We start from the raw sequence: 24,775 nt of genomic DNA on the forward strand, positions 1-24,775 counted from the left end.
ACAGCCCACACACACCAACTGAAATCAAGACATTTAGAATAAAAAAATGTTGACTGAAGCGCTTCCATACATCCTCATTAAAAACCCAGCGCACATTTGCGGGGACTGTTGGTAAAGCGACGTGTTCTTTCGACATAAAAGCACAAGCAGAAGCAAACCTTTGTCAAAGAGCACGGTGATGAAGTCAGGTGAAGCTTATTTTTAGATGGGACTTTATTTGATTCTGGGCTTTTACAGTACATTTCACTTCAGCATGCTGCCACAGCTCTTATTACTCGGAAGGAGGAAGGAGATGTCGAATATGAAGATTTTTGCCACTTAGCAAAATGTCAGCTTTAGTGTATGCAATCGTAAGAACGTGTTCACTTCTTTATCTTGCCATTGGACAGTCTTTTTCCATTAGAAATTGAAGTTTGTGTCAAACTGCCTACTCCCGCCTGCACCACACTCCAGAGATGAAATCGGCGATTTTTATGTGATGACCCACAGCACTTGATGCTCCACTACATGCGCATTAATTAGATGCTTATTAGCATAGCATTAAGTACTTATTAATGCCTTATTCTGCATTGCCTTATTATACAACAAGTAAGACAACATCAAGAGTTTTCCCTCAATAACCTCAGAAGATAACAACTTCCTTACTTGCTACTAATAAGCAATAATTCTGAGGTTATTGAGGGAAAACTTAGTTAATGGCTTACTGTTTGTACAATAAGGCTTAATAAGTACTTAATAATGAGTAATTAAGAGCCATATGTTACTAATTTGCATGCTAATAAGCAACTAATTAATCCTGAATATGAGTTACCTATCACTAACTTCAAATGTGTTATTTTGTGACTTTGATGTTTGGATTTGCCTATGACAGAAACCTACCAAGCAAGGCAGCAGTAGACCAGCAGCCCTTGTGTCCCTGCAAGCTGCAGTCAAATCACTGATTTCCTTAATGGACTTTGGTGCAGGAGAGAGAGCGCTGTTAGTTCTGGTAGAAAAGGATGTTTCATGGTGAATTAAAGCAGTGAATGTGTTTTTAATATAGCTAAATAACCATTTAAATCCTCTTCCTCTTCTTCTTCTTCTTCTTGCTTTCACGTCCACAGTGCCTGGAGCCCTGCAAAGATTCCTGGCCGATGAAGAGGAATAGGAATAATTGCAGAGACCTTTGTGAGGTACAGTGCAACACACGGTCACACTTCATGCTTTCTGTTTACAGGACTCTTGAAAAAAACAACCCGGAGACACTGTGTGGCATTATTGATTTGATATAAGATCTAGCAAACATGAGCTTGTTTTCACAAAGCAGAGCTGGAAGAGGCCACAGCGCCACGACATTCACCCCGGCATTAATGGATAAACAGAGTAAATCCTGATGAGCTCCTGCCAGCAAATGTTTTTCAAAATAGCCTTTTCAGTCTCTATTTATGACTTATGAGTGGAAGTGACGGAAAATGATTACAGAATCAGACAAGAAACTGATTATAGTCAGTGAGTAAAAGCAAATTAATCCAGTTTTTATGTCAAGACAATTTTATTTGTGTTTTAAATAATGAATCAATGAAAACCTGTCTGGTAGTAATGTCTGTGCAGTTTATCCTTTTAAATATTATTATCTGATTTAGAATACATCTGCTTGAACTATGTTTAATAGGACATGATATGTCTTTCAATAATTGATTTGATAAACACTTTTTAATATTTCAAAACCACCAGAATTACTTAAGAGAGATTGTAGAGAGAGTCAGTCAGTCAGTTATCATCTACCGCTTTATCCTCCTGCTAAAAACAGATCTAAAAACATTATTTTGCACATTTGTGTTCAGTTTTCCTGAAAGGAAAGCATTTGCTTTGTGTAAATATAAGATAAGATATAAATAACATAAGATACTATAAATTCAGCCTAGTAAGTATGCTTTATAAACACCATGAATATGAAGATAATAGATAAGATAAGAGAAGATAATAACAAAAGATACAATGACATACACACTTTGTTATAACAGTAAAAACAAACAAATCATCATTTTCAGCAGTGATAACCCGTGTCCCTCCTCCAACCTGTCCAGCGTGTGTTTCCCAGGAAGCACTGGGAGTGTGTGACCAGCTGTGAGTTCCTCCAGTCAGTGTTGGCGGTGAAGCAGGGCAGCTGTCCGCCTCCAGACAGAGCCCGCGGTTTCGCGGCCGCCTGCGTCGAGAGCTGCGACCACGACCGCGAGTGCTCGGCTCAGAGGAAATGCTGCTCCAACGGCTGTGGTCACACCTGCCAGTCTCCTAAAGACCTTTACAAGGGTCAGTACACAGTGTTATATTACCATTGAATTTTACCTGTATCCTGTTGTGTGCACCTGTGAATTACAAAGGTCCAGTGAGAAGATGTCAGGACACATATGTTCATTGTGCAGAGGTATAGGTATGATGTCACTCCACCTCTGTTTTGGTAGCTGATTACATTTGAATGCATTTATTTAAATATCATGTAGAGCCGGGGCCTCACACTCAAATAACCTGGGGGCCACTGAGCATCTAGTCTGCTCATTAGGGGCAGGTCAAGTGAAAAAAAATGTCCAGTTTGTTGGGGTGGGCAATATGAGCTTGAAATGATATCATGATAATGCAATAACAATATATATTTTCACAGAATTTCAAAATAAAAGTGTTTGTTTTGATAAGGAGCCCCAGACATGACATAAATACGGGCCACCAAATACTAGTGGGTATATGTGCACACAAAGTGAATAATATTAATAATAATATTAATAAAGAGCTGTACAACTAAAGCGAGCGATTTAGGGCTGAAGCTTCGGGATGAACCGAGACAGCGTGATAGAGTTTTATTTTAGGTTGGGAATGAGTGACAAAGATATTCTCGAAAGCCTGGCATAGCAAGTGTCGTACCAAGGTATTTATCCCCGGCAGGTTTTGTGTCCCCTGCTGTGGGAGTGTGCATGCATTCAGCGAGGCAGAGGCGAGGTGACGTTGCTACCTGTAAAGTTTTATTATTTATTTCTCCTTTATTTAACCAGATAAAAGACCCATTGAGATCAAGATCTCTTTCACAAGGGCGACCTGGCCAAGAAAGGCAGCAGCACACATCATAGTTCAATAAAAACAGGAAGGCAGCAACCAAATACAAACATAGAAAGTAACAGGTAGAGAAAGTAACCTGGCTCTTAATATTCTGTTTAAATAAACTAAAAATATGCAATATGGGGATTAGGTCAATTGGACACTCAACCGTAGGTGTGAGTGTGAGAGTGGATGGTTGTTTGTCTCTATATGTGGCCCTGTGATGGACTGGTGATGTGTCCAGGGTGTACCCCACCTATCGCCCTATGTCAGCTTAGATTGGCACAGCTCCCCCCCACAACCCTCTTGTGGAGGATAAAGGATAAAGCGGTAGGAGATGGATGGATGGACATTATACCTATTTCGTGGCCACAAATTAGTATTTTTCGCCCACGTTATACCTATTTAGTAGCCACAATTGTTTTCTTTTTCTTTCACCCATGTCATGTCTGGGGTAGTATAATATATAGTTCACAATCAAATGTGTTTATGGTGCACAAAGAATATATTACAAAAAAAAACAAAAAACATACAGGATAACTTGTTATTCAGTAGTGGACCGCATTAAACTGTGGCTACAACATTACTATAAACCTAATACGGTGACTTCACTACACAGCCATGACTGATCCACAATACACCAACAAAGAAATGCTGATATATCTTTATGTACATTGGTAATAACAGTTCATAGTGGCTGCCACAATGTCAAAAATTAAATGATTCATGTCTAAACAAAAAAAAACGCAATGAGACATGTAATTCATTTAACCTCAGTGTAAAGTGTTTACATGCACAAACACACAATTGTAAAGATTATATTTCTGTTTCCGAAATACTAGGCCACAGCATGAGACTGCAGCCAATAATTCTGATCAGAAACAGAAAAGCTGTTTTTAATGTTTGCATATAGCATTTTTTATTTATAAATAAAAAAAATAAAAAAAACATGGAAACCCTCTAGCCTTAGTGAGGCACCTTCATGTTTGATGTTGTCGCCTCGACTCAGGTTCTCCCCTGAAGCCGAGGAAAGAGCTGAGCTTCGAAGAACTCCCGCCCACAGAGCTGGAGGTGCGCTGGTCTTCCCGCTTCAACGTCTCTGCTGAGCCGGTGGTCTACGTCCTGCAGAGGAGGTGGAACTTTGGCATCCAGCCCAGCGAGGACACCGCCACCTCCTGGCAGGAGGTTGCACAGGTTTGGTTAACGTGCATGTTATCACATGATCGAGAGAGAAACATCTTGTTGGATGTTCAGCTCAATATTCATGAATAAAATAACATTTATTAGATTCTTGTTATGAATGTTTTCTGAATATAATTGTCTCTTTGAACCATCACAGACCACAGAGCAGAGAGTCAGACTGACCGACATCCGACCTGGACGCTGGTACCAATTCAGAGTGGCAGCTGTCAACACCCACGGCACCAGAGGTTTCTCTACACCCAGCAAGCACATCCACTCCAGCAGAGGTCAGACCGCCGTGTCCTGCACGTGTGTGTGTGTGTGCGCGTCCCAGTCCCAGAGAGATGAAATGACAAAAATATGAGGAATATGAGGAAATAAGCAAATGAAAACCAGCAAAAAATATCTTGATAACAGCTAGTTTTGAAGCTTAGCTTTTGTTTTTCTGACCATGTAAGGGTCAATGAGGCAAGAAATTAAATGTTTCGAATTACAAACATTTCCATATTTATTTGCAGCGTAATTCTGCTCCTACTTCTATAATAAAGTATATATAATATATAATATAGTATATATATATATACTATATATATAAATGTCTTTTTTAATAAATTGAACTTAGTTATGTACATTGGTGCTTATTTGTCAATAAAAATGTAATATTGTTTGAATTGTAAGTTGTTTTAGGGATAATTACATTTCAGAATTGCATCTGATGATCTTTTTGAAGGTTTTATGACTGAAATGACCATTATCAAGATCAATTCACTTAAAGGGCCACTTCACCCATGTTATAGTGATCATCTGTGGATCTGAGATACACGTCTCACTCCCACAACAACAGAGGAAGTTGGGGTTGAAAAGAAATAAAACAAAATTGACAAAAAGTCGACGACAAAGCCAATTCCTTCAGAGAAACTAAAAGCCCTACACTGCTCTTTATTGTGTTTTTGTCAAGGGTCAAAATGTTGTTTTTTTTTTGTTTTTTTTAATTCAAATATGGTCAAATTAAACAAACACAACTGCTTCATAATGATTTTAAGTGTAGTGGGAAAACCACACTTTAAAGGTATTTCAGTAAATACGTTTTTCGAGTTAGAAAGTGAAAAGATAAATTTGAGTGTCTAAGGTGTTTGGTTTTGATGAATATCTGTCACATCCCCTTAATTTAAACACCTATAAGTGATAAAGGTTCCCTTAATGTTCCCGTCCAGACCCCTCCAGTCCTGCTGCTCCCACAGAACTGAGAGTGGCCAATATGAGCTTTGACCCCAGCAGGATGGTGTCAGCCAGGCTCCAGTGGAGCATGCCCACTGACCTCGACGTCCCTGTCCACCACTACAAGGTCAGCTGGAGCTGGACGGCCGTGGGGCAGTCGTCTGCATCGTCCTTGACCAAGAGGAGGAAGACAGTCAGAGGGGTAAGGATGAAAATGAGGATCCAATTTGAAAAGTAAAGCAACAATAACCATCTTGAGTCTATGATATCTTTAGAAAATGTCTGGAAATTGAAGTCATAAATCTGCATTTTCAACTTACGGCGACACACAAATTGCTGGTCTGCTGCTGCCTTGTTCAGTAAGTTTCTGCCACTGAGGTAGATATAAAATAAAGTATTTCAACCAGCAAAGTTATGTGATAACATTTGAACTTATTGATGGAGGCAGCAGAGGATCAACTACTTCAGTGTACTTTTGATTTAAAATTGTTCATTTACTGAATGGACTTTGGTGTGGGGAGAGTAAGTGGTTTACAAACTTCAATTTCCAGAAAGTGGAAAATAAAAACAACGTGAAACATCATTCTTAAGATACTGTAGACTTATGTGGGCTTAGGTTTTATGAAGTGGATAAAATCAGTTCCTCCTGCCACAGGGTTGATTATTCCACTTTATGGACAATGTTTTTGGCAGCTGATGGAAAAGGCATGAGAAAATGTCAGTGAAATTCTGTGTGTGTGTGTGTGTGTGTGTGTGTGTCTCTGCAGTGCCTGGTGGAGCTGGACAGCATGCAGCTTAATAGGAGCTACAGGGTGGAGGTCCAAGCTGTGTCCTACTGGGGACAAACTCAGCTCAAAGGACGTCGAGCCGTCCTCCACTTCACCACCCAGCGCAGTATGTCTTTATTTCTTTTCAACTTGACAACTCTATCAGTTAATTCAATTAACGTGTGGACGCAAAATGTCTCAAAGAGATGTCCCCTGTCTGCTGCAAGGATTAATTCTTGGTCCCCGTGGTATCTTTAAAATTGCGGCGTGTAGAATTGGAGTCCCTGCAGTTCCTTTGAATTTCTGATGGTATTTGAATGAATGACATTTGAAAGTTAAAGATATAAAGGACTGCTTCTTCTTGATATGTAATTTAAAGTTAAAAAAAACAAAAAAAATACTCCTTGAACTTTTGATTCAAAACATCGTGCCACCGTCTCTAAATGACAGGTTGACATTATGGTGAAAAAAAGAAATGTTCTCAACAATCACAGTAATGACTCTGAGTGGGTGCATCATTATGGAATAATGGAGGTGATTTGCCATTTTTAGTGGTAATTTATAGAAAAAATGGCTTTCCAGCAGTGTACAAGATGAAAAGGTTCAAAAGAAATACTGCATTATTAACAAATTAATTACTAATGTAAAGTTTCATTTGTCAATGTCGGACTGATTGTGCTTTCTTTGTTTTAAAGGAGTCCGTTCTGCGCCAAGCAAGCGCACAGGCGACGTCCTGGATGTGGGAACGCCGTTCTACCAGGACGGACAGCTCCGAGTCCACGTTTACTGGCAGAGCAGCACTGGTACGTATGTTTGTATGCATGTATGTACAGATAAATCACATGTCTTTTATTCTACATGTCAGTGCTGATTGACCCTTAGTGCTCATGTGCACCCATGGTCATTTGCTGTGGGAATAATACACATTACACCTTACTGGACATCCTGCGGTTAATAGGTCATGTGAGTAAAATGTATGATTTATTTTACTTTTATGTAATATGTGCTTTTTGCTCATATGGTTGGTATTTTTTTCATCAGATTGTCTAGGTTGTGCTGAAAAAAACACATATATAAGACACTCTATGTTGCACATTCTTATAGCCTCTGTACATACTGTATGTTTTAACATAGTAATGGAAAAAAGCAGCCGAAACACTCTGTGTTCTAAGAGTTAATGTCAAAAAGAGTTTTATGAAAATGGTACAAACCATTGATGAGCTACAAGGTCACAGAGCAGCGGTCAATTTAACAAACAAGAGACACATTATATCACAATTAAAGGTCCAGGGTCCATCATGGGTCCATCAGGATAATCAGGCTGCATGGATTTATATTGATTTCATGGCTGTAGTATTGTCACCATGTTCAATGCTTTGGCCCTTTTCTGCTATTTCTTCCAAGATAACTTTCACTTTCAATATCTGGCAGTTATTCAACCGTTTAAGAATAGTGTAATACTGTAATCTTTTAGGTTTTGATGCTAATAATCAGCTGCAACATGCAACTTCACCAATTCCTCCTGTCACAGCGTTTACTTTGTATCGCGTAAAAAAATAACGTCGTGTTCAGGGGGAATTCTTGTAGAGAGGCATAAGCTGCTGCTGTTTGTCGTGTAGATCCTTCTGTTGAGTTCTACAAAGTCCAGTGGGGACCAGAGTACTGTGGACACAACCAGACCAGACCCATGGAGAAGACCAGCACACAGGTATGGCACCTGAAACTAACACCGTGTGTGGTTAATGTGCATCTATGGCCTTGTTCGCAGTCAAAAGTGACATTTTTCTGTTTTCATCTGCTGCAGGAGAACTTCATCAGCTTGCACGGCCTCCTCTTCTCCTGCAAATATAAAGTCCTTCTCCAGCCAGTCAGCAGGAAGAGTCGTCTTCTTGCAGAAAGCACCAGCTTCTTCACTCCTTCCTGTGCCAGCATCCAGGCCAAGAGTCCAAACCCGATCACCTGTGCTGGAGAAACATGTGAGACAGCCGGAAGCTCAAGTGTTGCTTTTAACTGTGAGACCACGTGGACTCAAAGTCTGAGTTTTAGGCAACGTACAAGACAAAACATGATACCCGCATACTAAATACATACTAAGGCAAAAACGTGGTGAAGTTTTGATAAGAAAGAGAAAAAAAGTGGCTGCGTTGTCGTTGAGTTTCTCACCGACTCGTAAAATCTCTCCTGAAAAAGTTGTCGAAATCGCCTCTTGATCTTTGACCATCTGCCTAGATATAGTGGCTAGACTGCTCCCCCCATAATTTCCAGTGGTTTTACTCTTTATTTCTTCCTTGATGAGACCCTTAGGTACTCATCTTGTGAGTGAGTCCTCATAAAAATCATGAATGTGTGTTTAATGAAGTTCATCTTCTCTGCGTCAGCAGTGTCTCCTCAGAAGGTCCTGGTGAAGGCAGCCAACCTGACGGCAGCCTTCGAGTTGCACGGAGACAACGTCACGGCCATCTTTCGCTGGGATTCATCCGAGGCTCTGGCGCACCAGCAGCTGACGGGTTACCAGGTGACGTGGGCGGAGCTTGTCCCCACGAGCCGTCGCAACAAAAACAACAACAACAACAACAAGCTGCCTCACGGCCTCATCTCCCAGTCCCAGATCCTGCCGCCGGTCAGTATGAGACTGAATGAACCTGCTGCCACAAATGACCATGACAAAATGTAATCTTTAAAGAAACAACATTATATGTATAAGTCACATACTTGTTTATTAAATGTTGAATCAATTATTGTTATTTGTTTCAACATTAATTAAGGTTTGATAGGATTTCCTCTCTTTCTTTGTGATTTCGAGGTCTGTGAAACATGCCTTATTTGTAGTTTAATTCAGTACAGTTTTACACAAGCTCACTTTGTGTATCTTCCAGTTTTTGGCAGGTTCACATTAACATTTTCTAATTTTAATGAGATTTAGATTTTACAGTTTAACACAAAATCATAATTGTATTGTCCACAGGTTTTTTCACAGGTTTAGAGCTGTATTTTCCACAGTTATGCAGATTTAGTCTTGTATTTGCCAGTTTTATGCAGGTCCAGAGTTAGAGTTTTCAGTTTTATGCAGCTTCAGATTTATATTTTCCAGTTTTATACATGTTTAGGTCTTTTATGCAGGTTCAGATTTGGATTTATACACGTTTAGATCCGTATTTTCCAGTATTATGCATGTTTAGATCGTTGTTTTCCAGTATTATGCATGTTTAGATCAGTATTTTCTAGCTTCATGCATGTTTAGATATGTATTATCCAGTTTTATGCATGTTTAGATCTTTATTTTCCAGTGTTATGCATGTTTAGGTCTGTATTTTCTAGCTTTATGCAGATTTTGATTTGTGTATCCCAATTTTACGCAGGTTTAAATCTGCATTTCCAGCTTTTATGCAGGGCCAGATTTGTATTTTTCAGTTTTATGCAAGAATAGATAAGTATTTCCCCGTTTTATGCAGGTTCAGCTTTGCTTTTCTACTTCTATGCAGGTTTAGGTGAGGTTTGTATTTTCCCTCTCAGTTCACTGGGCCGTCAAACACTTGAAAATCTGTTTAGTCTGCAGCCTCCTAACAATTCTTCAAAGCCCAAAGCATTTTAAGCATTAAACTGCAGCATTTTCCTCTTTCTCCCTGACTGCATTTTGTTTTTTTTTCTCCCCTTGTTCAGGACAGTAAAGTTGTGGTGGTGTCGGGCTTGAGACGTGCTAGTTTGTACAGGCTGGAGGTTCACGCCATCACAGCAGAGGGTGAAGGTCCTGCAACCAGCAGAAACTTCGAGACTCCTGGATACCAAAGTGCCGCAAAGCACAGTAAGAAAATACCAAACAAGAACAAATCACAGTGGAGTGAACACAGGACTATAACTGCTTATATGTTAATTCATTATTGGAATATTAAGTGATTTCCAGAATAGATTAGTCCTGCATAAATCTGAGCAGATGTCTAATCCACTGGAAAATCACCTGTCAGGGTTGAGACGAGATGCAGACATTTATAGTTACAAAAACGAAATTAAATGTGATTATTACAGTGTGGAAATAAATCTACAATCTGTTTTTAAAAGGATCACGTGTTTGTATTTGCCCACATCCAGGATCCAGGCTGAGGAAGCATCATCATCATCATCATCATAAACGGCCAAACACAGAGAGACACTGAGTGGAGAGAGCCAAACACGGAGGATTATCAGAACTCAAGAAGATGAGTGCAGCATCACAACTGAAGCTTCTCTGCCCACAGTATCTGTCATTGACTGTTGTTATTATTACAGCTGCTACCATTGGCTGTTCATAAAAGTGGACGTTGTCTCCATCCATCCGGCCGTCAGTTTTTTTGAAACAGGAAGTTCACAGCCGTCAATCACACCAGCGTCCACTCGTGTGTGCCATGTTTTATCTTCAACTTTCAACCAAATTGACATCATGTTCAGTTGAAGAAGATTGCGATAGAAAATCGTGTCATCTCCCCCTGGTGGCTGGTCAATAAATAGTTTCTTTCCTGCTTAGATTCACCCTACAAATCACACAACTACGTCCACTTTTTACACACGGTCTATGAACTGCATGCCACCATTGTTTGTAAGCGTTGTCAGCATCTCTGTATTGTTCCTTAAGTTGTAATTTCCTTTTTTTTCCCCCCAGCAGCTGATTCACTGTCTGTAGCTCCCTGTGATCTGTAAATGCTGTATATACTGTTTGTCAGTATTTATTAGTCGTGGCGTTTCTGTGTCTGGAAACTGGAAACATGATGCATGTGTACTTTTGTGTGCGCTCAGCCTTTTGTAAACCTCATGAGACCCCCCTCCCCCTGTACAAAGATGTGTTGTTGTTTTTTTAAACTGAAGATAAAATTCCATGTCGATATGTGTACAACCTACTTTGCACATGTGCTGTTTTTAATTACTTCCCCTTTATTCCTCCTGCTCCTTCATCAGCATTTTTTTTTTAATTCGGTATCCAACAGTGACCTTTATCCGTGGAGAGAATGAAAAATGATGGTGTTACTGAGGCTGTAATTCCTGCGGGAGCGAGTGAAGCCATGACAAAACAAAGCTCTGCACTTTAATTCTTCCTCCGTTATTTTTGAGTTGCAAACAAAAGGTTTGAAGTAACCCCCCCTCCCCCCCCGGGGGGATTGCAACACATGTGTGTGCTGCACACAAACACACGCCTGAGAAACTCCAGCAGTGATTGCATCATAACACATTTCTATGAATATCCACACACGCACTGTCTTTTTGATGAGTGTGTCACATGCAAAGAGAGATTTGCGAGTTGATTTCCAGGTGAAAGCCATGACTGGAGGGATTATGTTTTCAAGTTTTCTATCCGTCCCATTTTAATACTTTCAAATTTGGCACAAAATGCTCACTTGGACTCGAGGGAGTTGTTGCTGTGACCTCACAAACACAATATCTTCCCTCTGTGTGCGTGATGTCTCAGAAATAAACCTCCTGTGCATACATTCACTTGGACAAAAGTTACATTTTTAAATATACTTTATTGTAATTGTGCTTTTTTTGTTTTGTATATAACTTGTATTGTGTCTTGTGGTATGTTAGTTGATTGGTTGGCTCGTGGCAGTGATGGGTTTAGGGGTAAAAATAACGCAATTAACACAGCTGTGTTTTGTTGACTTCCTGTGGAGGCGGATTCCCGGAACAGAACAGAAGATGGGGGAGCAGAAAAGAGGATTAGAAGGGAACGCTGAAGGAACATGAGGAATAAACTCATCAACAGGTTCACACATGAGAGCAAGCGCCAGAAGATGATGATGACGGTGATGAGACACAGTCTCACCACAGCAGGAGGTGAAGAAGAGACAAGCACTGCAGCAGCAGCAGCAGCAGCAACAGCAGCCGTGAGACCTGCAACCTACTGAGCAACAGGTGGGAACGATTTATGTTAAACGACCTCGGGACACGTTTGTGTTGAGATCTGAAGAGTGCGCATGTGCGTCTGCGCGCTTTTACGCACACGGCGGCGTGGATGATTCCACCAAACAGGGCCCCCAGAGAGTTCATTCAGTCTTATATAAAGTGCCTAAAAGGGAAACTTGAAAAATGACTTTGGTGGAAGTTGAAGCCACTTTTTTTTATAATATTACTTAAGTAAAAGCCTTAAAGTATATGACATTTACTCTACTTAAGTGTCAAAAGTAAGGTTCTGATATAAAATGCACTTAAGTTTTAGAAGTAAAAGTATTAAAAAAGTGAAGAGTTAGGATTGAGCAATGGTGGTGCAGTGGTAGAGTGAGTTCTCTTTCAACTGGAAGGTTGTGGGTTCAATTCCTGGCTATGTATCCTTGAGCAAAAGACTTAACTTAATCTATCTATCTATCTATATATATATATATATATATATATATATATATATCTATCTATATATATATATATGTATATATATGTACGTATATATGTATATATATATATATATGTATCTTAATATGAATGCTAAGTCATAATTATCATAATTATCAGATACTAATTCGTAATAATGAGATGTTAAGTCCTAATTCGTAGGAGCCATGTATGAATTTGTATTTTCAGTTTTTTTTTCCTCCTGAACACCAGAGGGCGTAATAGTAAAGACCGAACAGGAACCAGAACATCTTTAAGTTCATTAAGTTTATTGATCACAGGTGTTGCTAATTTAAGGAAAGCTAATAGTTTCTGTCTGTGCTCGCAAGACATATGTGGGATTTTATGGTTTAAGCATGGACTGTAAATAAATAAATGCAATTCGAGTTTAAGTATAAGAAAGTTTCCATATCAGTTAAGTTCTCCGAGTTACACGTCTGAACAAATGACCAATTATCCACCAGTAGCGGTTGAAAATGGGACTTCAGGCCACTTCATTAACGTCAAAAACTGCTCCATTTTGGATAATCGGGATACGTCGTGTGTTTCATTGGGAGACAATCGCGTTACGGTGAATACATCTCGACTGCATCGATCACCTGCTGGAGGTTTTACCGGAGCTACTGGGTTGCCACCGAGACATCGGCATCAGAGATCGGGACATCAGACCACCTTTGCCGGCTAACGCTTGGGTATGTGCAGCGCTGAAATGAATCACCAATCCAATCCAACTTTATTTGTAAAATACTTTAAAACAAATACAGTGAACCAAATTGCTGTACAGAAGAAAAAAAACACACACAATAAATAAAAGGTATACTAGCTCACAAGAGGCAATAAGATGCATCGAAAACAACTACAATAATTATAATGAATAAAAATGTGGATGAAAAACATAATTAAAACGGATTTAAATGGAAATGTCAACAACTTAAACAGTGTCAAAGCCAATGTAAGCAGATGAGTTTTAAGAAGAGATTTAAAAACAGGCAGGGAAGTGGCCGGTCTGATGTGTAGTGAAGCTTAAATAAAACTACAGACTAGGTTAACATGAAGTCATAATGATGGGATGTTAAGTCATAATAATGAGATACTAAGTCATAATGATGAGATACTAAGTCATAATAATGAGATACTAAGTCATAATAATGAGATACTAAGTCATAATGATGGGATATTAAGTCATATTAATGTGATACTAAGTCATAATGATGAGACACTAAGTCATAAGTATAAGATGTCAGTCATAATTAGTATTTCATAATTATGACTTGAGTTTGCCTTTTTTTCCCATGTGGTGGAGAACGAGCGTCCATATAATTATAATTAGAGTCATTTAATAATCAGTTGTTTCAAAATCTTAAGGACAAACCTTTTCTCAACTCTTGAATAATGTTTCTTTTCCATTTGCAATGTCATCTCCAAATAAGCAGGGCTGCAACAAATAAAACATTCAGCAAGAGAAGCTAGAGAGGTAGAAAAAGAACCAACATTGTACCCAGTTTTGTGAAGAAAGAAGACCATAGCATTGATTTTAATGTAACCATTTGACCTAAATGTTACCTAAAAAAAATCACTGGGGGTGGATCTTTGGGTTGGACCCCCCCAAACTTCTAATAATAGACTTTATTAATGTATCTAATATGCAAAATTGTACACTTGGACGGTTGAGTTTGCTGTTTTTCTTAATCAATTAATTCTATAATAAAACATATTTAAATTCACAGATGCACATACTCATGAACAAAAGTATTGTGTTTTCATTAGCTTTTCATAGTCCGTCTTAAAGACTAATGGCAGTTTGCTGACTTCAGGACTCCAGGTTGGAATTAGTGGACGACTGTGTGGTGCTGTGATACTCGTGGGTGTGTCACCGTGTCTGTGGTATAACTCTCCGGGTCACTTACTTGGAAAATGTGCATTTGATTTCCTGCTTTGTTCTTAAATGATTGTGCACCAGGGACATTGCACAACTCCTGCATGGCGTGAGCACAGAGCCTTCAGATTTACACCCCCCACACACACACACACACACACACACACACACACACACACACACTCCTTTCTCTCAGAGTAGTTGGCCTGCATTGCGACTTCGTTCGGGAAGAAAAAGGAGAAGAAGAAAAACTGGAATCTTGATGTGTTAAACATCAAAGACGGTGTGTTATTTTCTCCCTGAAATGGAGCGTGTGAAATGTGCATTTAAAGAAACTGGAATGAGATGGTGACCTGCTGCGTGGAACGATTGGGAAATGTTTTATGTCAGGAATGAATTCTTTTAATTTATGACCGAAACCTAATCTGATTGCTCACATCTGCCGGGGACACTCACCCTGCAAGAATCTCTTCTTTTAGTGTCGTATAGACAAGGATACTGTAATTAATGATAATAATATCCGACATGGTGCCACAGACGCACAGGCACTGACATCCATGTGCTTATTTTGTCATGGTGTGAACGGTTCGAAAGGACAAACCAGGACAAAGAGATTTGATCATGAAATTCTTGGCTCTTCATGAGTGTGAGGACCTTGAGCAGACGTTCAATTTAATAATGAGCCTCTGCTCTCATCCTGTGAAAGTGATAGTTCAGGGGTTTTTTTCCTTTTAACATGTTAGTCAGCCCCTGTGGCTGTGATTGTGAAGGAGGACATGAGGACAGTTGGTGTAACAGAAGAGGACACAGGGTATAGGACAAGATGGGTGGAGTGGCTCAGCGGTTAAGACCGGTACCCTGTGTGTGAAAGACATCATGGTAGCAATGGTCGCAAGTTCGACTCCACCCTGGCTCATTGTACTCAATTCCATTGTAAGTCGCTTTGGATAAAAGCGTCTGCTAAATGACATGTAATGTAATAATAATAATAATAAAGATGGAGGCAGATGATGCTCTGCGGTGACCCCTAAAGGGAGAAGCTGACAGAAGAAGAAAAGAATGATGGTGACATGTTAGCATTTATGTGTAGACTTTCCACACAGTCATTAGGGTTCCTATCAGGGACTATTTCAATTTTTATGACATTCTAAATTATGGAACATAAACTCCCAAGTGGAAGTTTTTTTTGAACATAGACTTAAGTTGGTGTCACAGATTTTCTCTATGGACTTTGGTGTGGAAGAGTGGTCAGTTACGAACTTCACTTTCCACAGACAGAAAAGATTGTATAACTGTGATGAAGGAGTGAAAATATTCTTAGGATGTAGTAGACTGAAGGAAGGATAGAATTTTATGGGGTGAGCCTTAACAAAAAAAAAATATTACACATGTACTCAAGTGGGTTTGCTGTATAGCTGTTTTGACATGCTTGTACCACAACAATGTAAACATTTGCCAATGTCTGTGACAGTAGCTGCACACACCTCTGCACCCTGTCACTTGATTAACGTCAATGAAAAGAATAACCTGGAAACGAGTGGGTGTAAATTTATATGCACAGACAGGGCTATTTACTTAACATCCCCTGCTCGTACACACACTCTGTTCTCTTTGTGTGTGTGTGTGTGTGTGTGTGTGTGCGTGCGCAGTTGGGCTGTTGGAGCAGCTCACAGATGCATCATAAATTCATTCGCACACCCTTGTCACATCACCTGCAGCCACTGCCGCCTGAGCTTATTGAAAGCTTAATGGCATGCCGACAGAAAAACCCCCAACAACAACAACCAAACAAACAAAACTCAAAGTCTTTGAGACGGAATCAGTGGTGTCATAATAATGATTGTGTGCAATATGAATTATTTACAGTTGGCGTGGAGTGATTCGAAGCGGCGGTGCGGTAATGACAAAGCCATCAATTCACACTCCCACCTCTCGAGGGTGATGATGGATGTGTTGGGGTTTTTTGTTTTTTTTTTCTGCCATTAGGTGTTAATATGATCTTATCAACTCCTCAGGCTGCTTTATTCACACAATTCACGCACACACATTTCTAGTCTGCACACGCAGGGTGACCAGTGGGCGTGTGAATGCTGAGAGCCACAGCACCCACTTTTTCCTTTTCTCTCGCTCTCTCTCCGGTAATGCTTCAGGCTAACGCAGGAAAAAGCAGATCACTGAGGTGTGAGATATATTTTATATCCTCAGTCTAAAAAAGGTGTCTTGTCTGATTAACATGCAGAACCACTGTCTTCACTTTGTGAAGCACCTCAGGGGGCGGCTGCGGTGTGCATGATTCCGGGTTCACGTGTGATGGTCATTGCGAGGTTTTCACTAACATTTCAAAAGTCCACACACAGGTTCTCTTGCCAGCTCCCTGACATCAAATGTCTGGACTCACTCAGCCACCTCCGTGAACACGGGAACACGTCTGACCCAGACAACCTCCCACTGTGTTCATCACAAGTGAGTGGAAAAATGTCTTTCAACACGAACCCCGGAAAAGTGTCCAGATGCATATTTTTTTCCCAGACATTTTCCAGAGGACTTGTCAAAGAATTTGCTTTTGTCGTTTCAGAATCCCCTTTAGAATTAAATGCTAACACCAGTAGTCGAAGGCTGCGTTTAGACGACCGGCCATCAATTCAGATTCATCACAGATCAGATTTGACGGTTTACATTCATAACCAGTGTCGTACACCTGACATTCATGTAGATTAACACACTGGAACCATTTTGCATGCTACTAGTTTATAATAAAACAACACATTTGTATGAATTGGATAGTTTGAGAGGACGACACTGTCCATTTTTGTAGTTTTGTTGCTGCTGCGGGTTTAGCTGGATGATGAAGTCTGACTATTCTAACTCATGCCTCATGATATATCTGATCTAGGTCCACACATAGGAATTGGATTTCTGTGTCCATACAGCCCCTGGGGGGGGGGAAAAAGATCTGAGTCACTTCAGCCTGATAATCTGAACGCACCCCCAACATCTGGACGACAGGCTTCCACTGAGATATTCAGATATACCCGCCTGCGCACACACACAAAATGACATCACCGTGTTATTTTTCTGATGGATTCAAAGTGGATCGAAGGCCAAGCTGCACTCAGTGCACCTTCTGCCGGACCACGCGATAATCAGGTGGTGTCATTGGCTTCCTGGCTGTGTATTTTGAACTTTAGTTTGAACTGACCCCAACCCCCAAGTTCAAACAGCTATCCAAGTTACAGATAAAAAGTGACAGCCCTAATATGTGAGCTAAAATGAACAAGTTTCTTGCACTACTTGAGCACATTTTGGTTTTATGAATAGTTCTTGCATGAGGGCACACAAGTGTTTTCTAGCCTCCACAAGCAAGGATTTGCTGTATTACTACTGTATCACTTTCTGTAAACAGACATTATAACGCTGCAATGACGTTGCCTCACATCTGCGATGCCACTCACACAATTCCTCTTGGCCCCCTGCCCCTCCATCACTGGCTCGTCTAACAGTTTGAAAACGGCTGCTGACTGCACAGGAAGTGATGTGTTGCAGGATTACCACTCAGGCTGTAAAGCCGGGGGGGGGTTAGATTGTTAAAATTGATTGCAGACACTGAACTCCATCAGCGCTGGCCTCGGCGCGCCAAGCCTCTAAGTCTAAATGAGCACTCCAAACCTTTGCACGTCCTCGGCACATGCCAAACGAAATCAACGTGAGGAGCTATTGTCAAAATAGCTGAAGAGCCATCTAATTACACCGATTCTAGCTGTCTCCTGTGATCTTTGCAATCATCACACACACACAGATACGACACTGAATTGAATGCAAATAAGCACAATCTGAAAAAAACAAAACCGATGTGGGGATTTACCCTATTTCTGAATCAGGAGAAAGATATTTTCGTTCTTATCAATCTTTGCAGTGAAGTTTCTGCGTGAGACGTGTTTTGAAACCGCTCCTCTCCGCATGACTAAAAACCCAGAGGGCCGCCGGGTTTTTGATCATGTCTTCTTATTTATTCTTTGTATTGTTTTTGTGTTGCTGCAGCGCCGCACCGACTCCAGTGCACCCCCCGCTGTCACATGCACACTCTGCCCTAATTCTGCCGTCAGAGTCGGGTGAAAGCGCGCTTCTCCCGAACTGCTGCAGGCTGAGGATGCCTTTCATGGCTCTGACCTTGTGTGTGTGTGTGAGTGAGAGTGAAAGAGAGCGAGCATGGTGAGCTCTCAGTTTTATTGTGTTTGATTTTGCTGCGAGGGAAATCAAAGCCCCTCGACCATCTGCTGTGGTTCACACACAACTGCAGAGCAAAGTTCATGCATCACATTGGTGGCCTTTGCTCTGCTAAAAGCGAGGTTCTCCAATTCTCTCCGGCGTTCCTCTCTCCTCCTCAGAGGCCAAAAGGAGGTCACCTCTTCCGCTCTCCTCAATCCTTACTGTGAACGACGGCGGAAGAAGCAAATATTATCACTTTCATAGAGACTGTCACGCTGAAGTCTCTAAAGAAAATCAGCGTTTCTTGTTTTGTGTCACTACTGAACATAAAATATCAAACACTGAAGTTCTAAAACAACACAGTTGGACTCACTGATGGGAGCAGCAGTAAATCAACAAGTCCTGTGTGCTGTGATGAAACTATTATTGATTTTCTCTGTGGAATTCGGGGCATGGTTGACAAAGCAATGTTGGCTCCCGGGCACAGGAGGTGTTCGCGGTGTAGTCGGCGCTAACTATGTGTCAAAACACCTGTTAAAAAAAAAAAACCCTGAACTATCCCTTTAAAAGCATTGTTGCAGAGAGAATCATCATCGTTACCATCAGGAAAAAAGTCGCGGTTCCAGCCGTTTGCGTGAAAGATGTTAGTGTTTCTGTTTAATTTGCCCCGTGAAGGATGTAATGAAAATTGAAATGGCCTTTGATAGGAATACAGTATGATATTGTAAAAACCACTGGACCCTTCACTTTCTGCATAAAAAGCTTCATTTAGATTCTCGCGTTCAGAAAACAATTACTTGCTCCAGCACTTCTCCGAAACTATATAATGTTCACACTGTGTGAAAAATATTCCGAGCAGCAGGTTTTTATGGCCACATTTCCGACAAATGGAAATGTCCGACATCTCGTAAACACATTTTACCCCTCAATCCCACTTGAGTCGACGACGCTAATGAAACTTCTGCAGGTTCTTCTGAACAACACTGGGCTGCAACACATCGTTTTCTGAAAGTGGACACGTGAAGAAAAGTGCAATGTCACTGTGGTAGATTTCAAGTACTAATGTCTGTGTCCATTTACAGTGCTTTTCAACACTTCCTGATCTCTTTGCTGATGCTCAAAATGCCATTTGGTATCGCTTTACAACACTGCTCCCTGCTGGTGACACTGCAGTACCCTGGTATTTAACTCCACAGTAGCCTCTCTGTAAAAGATAATTCAGACTCATGGATGTCCTGAATTTACAATGACACACTTTCTAACCCTTTGGTTTGGAGGGTCTTCCACACCAAGAGGAAATCGTTGTTTTTATTTCACGGGAACAAAGGAGTTGAAGGTCTACTTCTGCAGCAGTGGATCAACTCTCCTGTGTGCCATGATGTAAAATCTGTCATTTTCTCTATGGACTTTGGTGCAGGAGAACGAGCGGTTTACAACGTCAGACAAACTTCATTTTCATGTTGAAAAAAGTGGTCTAACAGACGTAGGCAGACATGGTGCTGGTAGCATGTGCAGCAGAGTCAGTACCTCATACAACCACACTTAAAACAACCCTGAGCTGTCCCTTTAAATGCCATTACTGCATCCTGTCAGCAAAAAAAAAAGAAGAAGAAATATGAATCATTATTTTGTGATTCAAAGTCAATTAATAATTCAGCAAGCAATAAAATACACTCACACTTTTCTTTCCCCTGCAGACTCCACGCACCAACAAATTATGAGGACAGTCCGTTTCAAAATAAGCTGATATGTGCTTCACTGCTGTGAGGTTTCTATATTTATGTCCTCGAAACAAACAAAGAAAAATAATAACTATCTAATGAAGATCCTTTTTTTTAATGAAGTTTTATCCTCCCTGTCAAAAACACATTTTACTTCAGTTAGGAAAAGTAAAAAAAATGCATTTATGCAGCACATCTTGGACAATTTATTTGTTTTTGCTGACATATTTTACATAAAAAAAACATTATTAAACTGTTTCATGGTTTTGTTTAGACACTCGCAGCCATATTCTGCGACCGCTCTCAAGTTAACCTGTCTGTAACAACCTGTCCTTCAAAATCTCAGACAGAAAGAAGATAAGGTACCATTACTTATATTAGCATTTTAAATATAGAGTTATGATATCTTGCTGTCACAATTCTACAAAATGTATTTTTGCTGTCAGAAATGAAATGCGGACTGCCTCTAATAGAGTTTGTGGTCTTCAGTCTATTTAAGTTCTGTGTATTTTACTAGAATGTCACTCACTAAAGGCTTTTCCTCCCATATTGAAGCCCCATCTTACATGATCACATAGATGGAATACTTTTGTGGAGTTTGCATGTTTGATTTTCCAATCAAGCTTAGAGCAAGTGAATAAAGTATTTGTTTTTAATAACTTAATTCTGTGCTGCACTGTCGGCTATTTCATCTGTAAAATACTGAGGCCAGTGAAGCTGCGGCCTTGAGTCGACACTGCTGGTCCACTCCTCCTCTCTGGCTGTTTGGATTATGAAAGGCAGCAGTGGTTATTTTATATAATTTTCTTATTCTTTTCTTTTCATGTTGGTCTACTCTGTACAGCAGCAAAGTATGAAAACCTCCCGATGGCTGCTGCTGATGGAAATTCTCCTCCGCTGGCTTCAAACTGTGTTCTTTCATTTGTCCTCGCATATTTTTTTTTTTGTCCATTGACGTCCTCTGTATTCAGTTGAGAAGACGGTCTGTAAATCACAATCTCAGAACCCATCCGTCGGCCTTTGCGTCTGGGTCCAACTAAGGGGTATTTTGGGGCTTTCTGTGTAGACAGCAGATATATGGGCTCAGACTTCTTTTTACTGTTTGCTATTTACAATCTGTCAGGCTCCAAGTGGGGTGCAATTGAGAGAAGACATCTATCTAAAAGCTGTTTTTTTTGGGGGGCAAATCTCTTTTTAACAACTTCCTGCATGTGTCTCTTCTGTTCTGCACACAGACTACAAATCTTATCTATCCTTCACCTCCAGATTTAGAATCTCTTTATAGAGATTAGTAAAATTGATTTGTGCACATTCAAGGAATGACCTGACAGAGACAGACACTTGTCACTTAGTGCTGCTTGGGGGGAAAAAAAAGGAGGACATGACATAATTAATTTCAAGCTAATAGAACATTATTCTCACTTACAGTTCACAAATCACAGAAGCACACTGGGGCAATTTCCCAGAAAAGAGCTGATTACAGCCCTTGTGTGATCTGGAGTCGCTGCAGTTGTGTGCGAGTTCACACTTAATGAGCCCCTGGCGACGAGGGGGTCAAACGCGACACGTCACATAAACACGTGAGAAGTGACACGGGCAGTGATGCATGAAAACAAGGGGTGATTTAAGCTTTGTTTGAGGTGAAATCATACGCAAGCTGCACATTTTTAATGTTCTATTTCTCTTTTCCATGCAGCTGCCGTCCATCCTGGTCTCCAATTGGCTGGAGCAAGAGGTCACACTTTTAGCAACTGCTAATCACGTGCCAAGATCATCAGCCTGAGAATCACGTGAGTGAGGCTTCAATTTGCACTAATAACAATATCCACTAGCTTGCCTCAGTTCGATGCAGGGCCCCAGTGGGTCTCCGTTGCCTTCGGGCCCCTGAAGTCACACAAACCGTACTACTTGAGACGGACATTTTCTTTGAAATCATATTCAGTATGGTCTTCATCCAGTAAAAGCTGCACTCAACAATGTGACATGTCTGTGAGCCACAAGGCAAAGCTCCCTATTTACCAGTTGATTTTCTTTCTGAGCCTCGCCTGAGGTGGTTACGGTCACTGAGCAGAGAGCAGTGGAAATCGGTGGAGCTCACTGATCCATGAGTGCAGGCCTCAGTGTTGAGCTGCCGCTCCTCTACACTGACAGCGTTCCCCGAGATTGAAGTAAAAAAAAAAAAAACAACAAAAAAACAGCGTGAGTGAGTGCCACCCCTAGGCTCCCTCGGGTCCTGCCTGTGTGTCCCAGGTCTCTGCCTGATGGTAAACACACACAGAGCAGCACAGTGGGAAGAGCCCAAACACAAAGGCCACTTGACCTGTTACTGCAGTTGAGTGTTAGTTTGTCCTATAACAGTTCAGGTTTTGTTGTATGTGGTACTGACAACAACTAATTCAATCTGTGCTTAAATCTACAATGTTTTAAGATTATGTTTGCCACTTAAGTCTGTAAACTGCTCACTGTGAGAGAAAATTCTAATCTTCAAGTTTAATTACTCACCTATTCTAATAACCAGACCTGGACGAGACACAAACTGGCACACTGCTCGTCAGAATCTGCGATGATGCCTTACTGTTCAGATGTCAGGCATCGTCTCAGTTCTCCTCGGATCTGATCTCTGTCACAATTTGGCGTCACAAACGGGATTTCGGCAGAACTACAGACTGGTAAGTGCAACAAAACTCAGTTTGCCTTACCATGTCTGAGTTTGACGAAGTCCAAGGAACTGTGTCAACTTTAAGGGGATTGGTTATCAACCCATTTATGATCTACTGATGTTAAAATTCAAAGTTGTTTTGTTCCAAGATGAAACAAAAGAGTTTCTGGGGGTGGGGATGCTGTGGTTCTGAAGTGTGGGTTTATTGTGACAGCTGAATGACAGATTTGGTTTCTGGGACAGCCTAGAGCAGGGGGGCCTCGCGCAAGACAAACTTTGAGAAGACATTTTCAGGGGGGTTGAAAATGTCTAATTTCGCATCCCTGTCAAAAAAATTCATTTGAAGTTACTGACGAAGACAGCAGTGGCTCCGTCTCTATGGACTTTGGTGCAAGGGAGTAAGCGATTTAGTAAGCGAAAAGGCCGTCTAACAGTGAGACAAGTGGCAAACATATCTTCAAAATATTGTAGACTTAAGCGGCTGCACATTCTATTCAATGAGCCTAAACTGGCTGAAATCTGTTTTTCCCTTGTGCTGTTTGTGAGCCTCTTTAGATAAACGCACTGCTGACAGTGTAAAAACCTAAAATGTCCTTCCCTTAATGGTGAAAATGATTCAGGTTATCTGGTTAAAATGCAGATTTTATTGCCGATTTTGTGGTTCTTGACTCATTGTTGTGGTCTCACCATGTTCCCAGCGAGAGCACTTTGTCCCGGTGTCACTTAATACCTGCTACCGTTTGACACCGCAACCCGCAGCGCTGTTTTTATTCACCGCATGCTTTTATTCACAAGCACCCCTTTTATCGCCATGCGTCCGCTCCCTGTCTTTCTCTCAAGTACTTAAGAGTTCCCTCAGCACATCCTGCAGGTGGCCTGTGTACACTGTGCACTCCAGCCTTTGTGTGATGATGATGCCCTGCCTTTGAAGAAGCATTGGGAGAACAAAAAGGTTATAATGTGTCAGAGAGCACAGAGAGAGCAGTGGGGTTTTTTAAAAGCTGTGAACAGCGGGAGCTGCAGGAACATGGATGTGACCCGACTGCTCATGAAGATGCCTTTACGGCTGTGTGAGTTTGTGGCAGATGGATAGCGGTGTAGTCGAGTGTGGATGGTCTGTTTTGAGTGCTATCATGTGGTCAGCCTCACCAGAGTGTGCTCATTTACATACAGATTTATACACACTTTGGCTGCAGTCATGTTGTATCACAAAGGGATTTCCCTGTGTGTGGGGCTTCAGTCAGTATTTACATTCACTCTGAACACAAATTAAAAATGATTTGATTTGAATTATCTGATAATTATTTTAATTTTAAAGGGTCACATTATGGTTATTTACATGACAGTGAATATTATCATAATGACCTGGTTCAGTTCTAAAACATTATTTTACACCTGTATGTCTTTTTCCTCACACAGATGTAGTATTAATTATTACTGCTGACCAGATCAGGGACACAGACAGTTATCAGATGTTGCAGAGGAGCCTCCAGGGCCATCCATCCACTACCTGCCAACAAAAAATAACAAAAAACTGAGGTATTAAGAACATAATGAGGACACGGTTTAAAGGAGAACAGGCAAAGGGAACAAAAACCACAGTTGGGTACTGATACTTTTACAAAGTTGAAGTAGAAGCACAAACATATTTGTTTGGCTTCAAAAGTATGGCTGTTGAAGCTAATGAGTTTAATTATTGAATTTTGATTGTGAATAGATGTTTGGTTAT

The 24,775-nt window shown here is 40.7% G+C and overlaps 1 protein-coding gene across 7 annotated transcripts in view; it reads left to right on the plus strand.

The window, feature by feature from the left end:
* anos1a (anosmin 1a) overlaps positions 1-11,101 on the plus strand; it is a 28,119-nt gene extending 17,018 nt beyond the window's left edge. For 6 of the 7 annotated variants that reach the window (XM_044019198.1, XM_044019203.1, XM_044019201.1 and 3 more), the window contains 12 exons: positions 1,104-1,172; positions 2,067-2,289; positions 4,076-4,260; positions 4,406-4,535; positions 5,463-5,668; positions 6,234-6,360; positions 6,929-7,036; positions 7,853-7,941; positions 8,038-8,209; positions 8,612-8,853; positions 9,894-10,035; positions 10,320-11,101. In XM_044019198.1, the coding sequence (XP_043875133.1) occupies positions 1,104-1,172; positions 2,067-2,289; positions 4,076-4,260; positions 4,406-4,535; positions 5,463-5,668; positions 6,234-6,360; positions 6,929-7,036; positions 7,853-7,941; positions 8,038-8,209; positions 8,612-8,853; positions 9,894-10,035; positions 10,320-10,384 (1,758 nt within the window). In that variant the 3' untranslated portion in view covers positions 10,385-11,101. The remainder of the gene's footprint in view (positions 1-1,103; positions 1,173-2,066; positions 2,290-4,075; positions 4,261-4,405; positions 4,536-5,462; positions 5,669-6,233; positions 6,361-6,928; positions 7,037-7,852; positions 7,942-8,037; positions 8,210-8,611; positions 8,854-9,893; positions 10,036-10,319) is intronic. The other variant, XM_044019204.1, reaches the window with a different exon arrangement.
* The last annotated feature ends 13,674 nt before the right edge of the window (positions 11,102-24,775 follow it).

The sequence above is a fragment of the Solea senegalensis genome, linkage group LG2, assembly GCF_019176455.1.
Source record: "Solea senegalensis isolate Sse05_10M linkage group LG2, IFAPA_SoseM_1, whole genome shotgun sequence".
NCBI classification, from domain to species: domain Eukaryota; kingdom Metazoa; phylum Chordata; class Actinopteri; order Pleuronectiformes; family Soleidae; genus Solea; species Solea senegalensis.